Source organism: Colobus angolensis, unplaced genomic scaffold (genome assembly GCF_000951035.1).
Source record: "Colobus angolensis palliatus isolate OR3802 unplaced genomic scaffold, Cang.pa_1.0 Scaffold250, whole genome shotgun sequence".
NCBI lineage: Eukaryota > Metazoa > Chordata > Mammalia > Primates > Cercopithecidae > Colobus > Colobus angolensis.
In genome coordinates, this window is record NW_012115711.1 from 1,396,814 (window position 1) to 1,404,191 (window position 7,378).

The following is a 7,378-nucleotide window of genomic DNA, read 5'->3' on the forward strand; positions in this document are numbered from 1 at the left end:
AAAAAAAAAAAGTTATTCTAATTTTATACACCAAAATGTTTCCTGCAGCAAGTTACCCTGCCTTCTGTGAAAGGTAAAACTAAGACAAACATGTGAAGATCCCATAAGACTCTGGCTGATGGAGGGTCTCAGTTCATCCACATTTGGGGAGAATCAATCTAAATAATTTTTAAACATTTTTAAAGAAAAGTATCCAGCTGCAGATAGCAGCAGTCAAAAAAAAAAAAAGGTGGGGCTGGGGAGCTTCTCAACAATTCATGGAAAGTGTCCTGGAAATGGTAATGCTCAAGCTGAGCTTATTAAAGCATTCTGAACAGTATTTTTAAAAAAATCAAGTATCAAAGAGGATAGAATTTGAAGTGAAAAAACATTTCTGTGTGCAGTGTTCTATGTGCAAACTGCACATTTCTACAGAATGATGAGCTGTATCAAATACCACACTGGAACAAAAAATATATAGTCTAAAGTAAACTCAAATGAGGGAAAATATGACAGAACCCAAGAAGAAGAAACTTTAATATCTTAGGTGTCCTGAAAATAATTCTGAAAAAACCTCCCTTTTTATCATAATCTACTCTGATTCATTTAGGACCAGGAGGGATTGTGGCAGGATTCTGCACTGATGAAGTTGGAAATGCCTGCATATTCATCCCTGGCTGGAATGGTCCCCCAGATTGGGTGGGAATTACTACAGACTGTTGTGTTGTTCCTGAAATTCCTACCCACTGTACTGGATACCCCACCCCCCCCACAGCATTATACTGACAAACATGAGGCATTCCATATGATGATAATGGCCCAGGAAATGAAGGGAGTGAGAGTCCTTGTGGCAAGGAAGTTGGGACAGCTCCACGGATTTGGGACAGAGAAGAAATCCATGTTGATGTGTAGCCCATAGTAGATGGAGTATTCTAACAAAAACAAAAATCAAAAGATCAGTTTATTTGGTATATGCTTTTATCAGTCTATATTCCTTCCTATTCTTTTTTTTTCTATTGCTGCTGCACAAATTAATATTCCTTCCTAGTCTTTTTGGCATACTATTCCTATTATTACTATCAGGGACTACCATTTTTGGAGTACCTTTCCATGTGCTAACCATAATTTTGTACCTTAATTAATGCCATCTTCCCTGCCTTACATTTTTATAGTTATTTCCATGCATATGTACGTAGAAAGATATTTGACATGATGTTTATCTAAAGTTAATGAAAATTATTTCTGGGTGGTGGGATTTGAAGGTGATATTTTAAAATTTGTACTTTTCTGCACTGATTAAATTATATAATGAACATTATTAATTTATAGATAACCTGATTTTTTAAAGAAGACAAATTGGAGAGGTTATACATTTTCTCTTGGATATTTCAAAGGCATCTCAGAAACAAATGCCTGGAAATCAAATGTGTGATCTTCCCCTACCAAAGCACACTGCTCACATTCCCCATCTCGGTGATTGGTACACTAGCATAGTATCTAGTTATGTGAGCCAGAAACCTAGCCTTCATACCTCCCCTTCACCATACATCCATTCCATCACCAAATCTTGTCCATTTAATCTCTTAAGCATTTTTTGGAATCTGTTCACTTCTTTTCAACTCAACTTTTCCCATTTTCCAGACCAGTTAAGACTAACTCTTAACTGGTCTGCCAACATCTACGCTTACCTCCAATAAATAATCCTTTTCTCTTGCTTGAGTCAGAGTCATTTTTTCAAAAAACAAGTCTGATCATGTCAACCTTAGGGCTTAAATGGCTATTCATCTTTCTTAAAATACAGATGGCTGGGCGCGGTAGCTCACGCCTGTAATCCCAGCACTTTGGGAGGCCAAGGCGGGTGGATCACCTGAGGTCAGAAGTTCGAGACCAGCCTGGCCAACATGATGAAACCCTGTCTCTACTAAAAACCCAAAAATTAGCCGGGTATGGTGGCGAGCGCCTGTAATCCCAGCTACTCAGGAGGCTGAGGCAGGAGAATTGTTGAACCTGGGAGGCGTAGGTTGCAGTGAGCGGAGATCGCGCCATTGCACTCCAGCCTGGGCAACAAGAGTGAAACTCCATCTCAAAAAAATAAAAACAAACTAACTAACAAAAAATACAAAGTTCCTTATCATTACCACTTTTAAGATTCCATCTGCCTTAGATCCATTGTGCACGAACTCCTCTTTGCTCTCTTCACTTCAGCCAAACTGGCCTACTTTCAATCCCTTCATGCTCCTTTCCTCATACAGGGCTTTTGCATATGTGATCCTTTCCACATGGAATCATTATTCCCTCCTCTTTTCACCTAGTTAACACCTATTGATCCTTCAGATCTCTGCTTAATCATCACTTGCTCAGTGAAGCTTTCCTTGACTTTCCTTTAAGAGGTCAAATTTCCCTTATTGTAGCCTATATCTTTCTTTTGTAGTTCTTATTACAGTTGCAATTTTATATTTGTATATGCAATTCTATTATGTCTAACTAACTGTCTTAGCAGAGCATAAATTCCATGAGGGTAGGGATCACACTTGTTTTTACTCACCAAACCCATGTCTAGCGGAGGGCTTGGTACGTAACTGTTAAGCAAACACGTATTTCTAAGTAAGGATACAGAGCAGTAAAATGTCAAGAGCATTAGTGAGATGGGCTTGCCACACAAAAGATATAACCAACTGAACCTACAAATACAAAAACAGTTACTATATATAGGGTACCTACTATGTAGCACCTATAAAGGTACAGCTTCATAGGTGCTATCTCATTTAATCCTCATACCAATCCTGTAAGGCAGGTATTCTGTTTGAAAGACATGAAAACTGAGGCACAGATAGATCAAATGACTTTTCTAAAATCACACAACTAGTAAGTGACTGAGCTGACATTAGAACCCAAGTCTGTTAAATGACCTTCACTACTTTTATTCACACACCATTTTCTACTCACCCTTCCTCCAAACATCCTCCATTATACTCCAGTAAACAGCCCTCCAACTAGTCAACAAAAGCCTCCATTCACACAGTACTCAGAGGTTCTCTCACTGGCAGTACAAATGCATTTATGTCTTGAAATTTGCCTCTAAAGGCTTCCAATTTTCACAATGGTGATGCTATCTGTGTATAAATTGGTGCCACAAGTAAGATAAATATACAGAGCTCCCAAGGAGATGTACTGCTCACTAATTTGGGAAATCGAGGATTTGGAAAATTTTTATTCAATATTAACAATAAATGCATTATTCCTTTAACAAACTATATGACGATATATGTATAAAAATACATATACACAAATATAACACACAGAGATAAATCTCTTTCAATTAAAGGGGTTAAAATTCTAAGCCCTGATTCCATTTTAATAGGTTTACTCATTTTGAAAAAAAATGTCACTTACTTTAAAAATACAAAAACACAGAAATGTACGAAGTAAAATAAGGCCTAAATTCCACCATCCAGCATATTTTTCATGGCTTTTCATATTTATGCATATCTAATGTATATAATTTTGCATAAATTATATTATACTATGTATGCTGTTCTCTAAGCCTGACTTCTTCCTACTCCAGAATGCACTGTGGGCATCTTTCATTTCATTGCATGTACACCTGACTAAGGGCACATGCAATAACTAGGCATCTTTTCTTTAAAACACCTCTTATAATATTCTAGCTTAAAGAACTTTAAAATTCTTTTTCATAATGAACAAATAACTTATCAGATCTAAGAATATTGACGTGAAACATAGGAAAACTTTTCCTTAAAACCCAAACTCTTCTTGGAACACTGTACTGAATTAACCTTCATTCCAGATGCTTTCTTCTTTGATACTTGCTGGATTTTTTTTTTTTTTAAACAGAACAGTCTTTTTAAAACAAGGGTCAGCGAACCACAGCCTACCACGTCTTTTTGTTAATAAGGTTTTAGTGGAACAAAGTCATGCCCATTTGGTTATATATTCTCTATGGCTGCTTTTGCACTATAACAGAGTTGAGTAGTTGTAATAGTATAGCTTGAAAAGCCTAAAATATTAACTAACTGGCTCCTTCCCCCCAAAAGTTTACTGACTCATGGTCTAAAATATAATTTGCTCAAAGACATAATGAATCTAAAAAACGATAAAAGTCTCTATGTTATCAAGTCATACCACCCTCTCATAGTGACTATAACTATAGGCCTAAGTGCATCAATTTTTATGGTTTTAGTTCTTGTAAATAAAGTAAATCGGATATAAACAACTTACTTCATATACTTTGTTCCAGTTTTCTGTCTCTAGTTTGTGTTGACTTTGTTTAAGTTGGTTTAAACTTGGCTTAATAAGAGAATTTCCTACTGCTTCCTTTGTCCAGTCATCCACCAGCTTGTGTAAGTCATCTGTGAACATCCCTTTTTTACTGGCTGGAGACTGTTGGCATGATGCTGCATTACTCTCCACACACAGTGGATCTATAAGGAAAAAAAAAAAAACAGGGAAACCATGAAAAGGAATTAAAACTGATAATCAGATAACTCTTTGGCCAACAATGCAGTTAACAGAACCACACATGGGGTGCAATTAGGATGAACACACACTCTAGTTTACCTGAGACATCCTGGTTTAAAGCTGTTGTCCTGGAGTAATTGCTAACAGTACACCCTTTCACTCTCAAAAGTTTCTTCTTGGCTGGGCGCAGTGGCTCACGCCTGTAATCTCAACACTTTGGGAGGCTGAGGCGGGTGGATCACGAGGTCAGGAGTTCAAGACCAGCCTGGCCAACATGGTGAAACCCCGTCTCTACTAAAAATACAAAAATTAGCCAGGCATGGTGGTGGGCGCCTGTAATCCCAGCTACTCAGGAGGCTGAGGCAGAATAGCTTGAACCTGGGAGGCGGAGGTTGCAGTGAGCTGAGATCATGCCATTGCACTCCAGCCTGGGACAGAGTGAGACTGTCTCAAAAAAAAAAAAAACAAAAACAAAACACACACACAAAAACAAAAAGAAAGTTTCCTCTTGTTTGGACAGCAAATTATATGGTTACCTTAGGTATAAATCAAGTGTAATAAATAGTACTCATAAAAATTAGTATAAACTCTAATCTTTTCATCAGCTCCCTCAGATAGATACTTAGAAGAGTTAAAAAAAGAATCAAAGAATGTTAAAAACAAAAAAAAAGGTCTAGTGCAAGCCACTTTTATAATGGGAAAACAAGGCCCAGAATAAGTAAATTGACATGCTCAAGTTCTTGCAACTAATTACCATCAGAGACAGGCCTGGAACTCTAAAGCCTAGACAAAGACACTGTATCTTTTCAATATACCATACTGACTTTCAAGAAGCTTCAGAAAACTAGAATCTTATTTTATTTTTTACCGATATTTCTGTTTACGATTTAAAAAGATGAATGTGTATCCAGAATAGCAGAAATGAAGGCACAGATGGTTTGATGAACCTCATGAGTTGTGGAGCATAAGATGTTCAAATAAATGAAAGAAATCAATTATAGAGAATTCCATAAGTATACTTTCCTAATCTGAACATCACACTAAGTCTTTACATCGTAACTGAGTACTATTACTCATGCTTACGATATCATTCTCATAGAAAATATTCATAGAGTTCCAATTCCTCTGACTGAATTATAAGCCAAAAACTTAACAGACTGGGTCTAAAATTAATTTTAGGAAATACAGTTGTGAATTTAACTATAATAACAGTTCCAGGGATTTAACAAGCATGTGAAGATGTCTTACACATTTGTTATGGTACTTCTTTTAATCACGAAAAAATACAAAAAAAAAATTGCAAGAGGTAATGCAAGAAGCATCCATATTAATACTTTTTGAAACTTGTAACAGGCCTGTGATATACACAAGTATCATTCTGTTTTATAGACGGAGAAACTGGGACCCAGAAGATTAACAACTGGAGTTACATGCTGGGGCTAGAATCCAGATATCCTGACTGTCAGGTCAGTGGGCTTTCCGTTGTACTCCATCATAAATGCCAACTGCCGAGGTGGGCGGATCACCTGAGGTTAGGAGTTCGAGACCAGCCTGGCCAACATGATGAAACCCCATCTCTACTAAAAATACAAAAATTAGCCGGGCATGGGGGTGTGTCGCGCCTGTAATCCCAGCTACTTGGGAGGCTGAGGCAGGACAATTGCTTGAACCCAGGAGGTGGAGGTTGCAGTGTGCCGAGATCACACCATTGTATTCCAGCCTGGGCAACAGAGCAAGACTCTGTCTCAAAAAATAATAATACAATAAAATAAATGCCAACTGATATAATAAAGTAGGAAATGGAAGAAGATATTTCTTGAAAAGGGAAACATGACAATCTCAATGATTGCATATGCATAGTCTGTGATTTTCTATGAACCCTGTGCTACTGAAAATTTAGATTCAAAGGTGATTAAATATTTTTGTTTGTTTGTTTTGAGACAGTCTCGCTTTGTCACCCAAGCTGGAGTGCAGTGGCACGATCCTGGCTCACTACAACCTCTGCCTCCTGGGTTCAAGCGATTCTCACACCTCAGCCTCCCGAGTAGCTGGAATCAAGGCATGTGCTACCGCACCCGGCTAATTTTTGTATTTTTGGTAGAGATGGGTTTCACCATGTTGGCCAGGCTGGTCTCAGTCCTCTGACCTCAAGTGATCTCCCTGCTTCTGCCTCCCAAAGTGCTGGGATTACAGGTGTGAGTCACTGCTCCCAGCCTTAAATATTAAAGGGAAACACAATAATGTTGTATAAGAAGAGTTTAATGAATTAATCAGAACATTCACATATACAAGAGTTTTACAACAACATTTACTAATGTGGGGCAAACATGATATATCAAAATGACATACCAACTTGTTGGAATCCCAATTTTTCTAGGACACAAAATCCTGAGACACAAAAGTCAGTCTATAATAAAAGCATCATTTCTTCTTGTTATTCCTTTGCACACTCAACTAATTCTCTGCTTATTCCAGCGAGGGAGCAAAGAGCACAACAAAGTTGGGGAAGACTTTGGAGCTGAAGCTTTTATAGACTGTGTTCTCAACCTAGAAGAATGTCAGCAGGTGGGATTAAAAAGAGAAGATAGCCAGAAACAGGAACATATCAATGCCCACAGTTTTGCCTATCCATCTTCTCATAGAAATATTTTTGTGCCCAATCCCTTCAGCTTCTAAAACATTTGTTGCAGAGAGATTAGGTCTAAATGTCATTAATTTAAGAAAATTTCTGGGGCTGGCACAGTGGCTCACGCCTGTAATCCAATAATTTTGAGAGGCCAAGGTGGGTGGATCACCTGAGGTCAGGAGTTCGAGAGCAGCTTGGCCAACATGATGAAACCCTGTCTCTACCAAAAATACAAAATTAGGCGGCCACGGTAGTGGGTGCCTGTAATCCCAGCTACTCAGGAGGCTGAGGCAG

General features: G+C 38.1%; 1 protein-coding gene across 1 annotated transcript in view; it reads right to left on the reverse strand.

The window, feature by feature from the left end:
• Window positions 1–499: 499 nt before the first annotated feature.
• Window positions 500–7,378, reverse strand: part of WNK3 (WNK lysine deficient protein kinase 3) — a 173,585-nt gene continuing 166,706 nt past the window's right edge. Inside the window, exons 23-24 of the mRNA XM_011946574.1 lie at window positions 4,219–4,421; window positions 500–911 (exon numbers count right to left, since the gene is read on the reverse strand). Coding sequence (XP_011801964.1) covers window positions 582–911; window positions 4,219–4,421 — 533 coding nt within the window. The 3' untranslated portion in view covers window positions 500–581. The remainder of the gene's footprint in view (window positions 912–4,218; window positions 4,422–7,378) is intronic.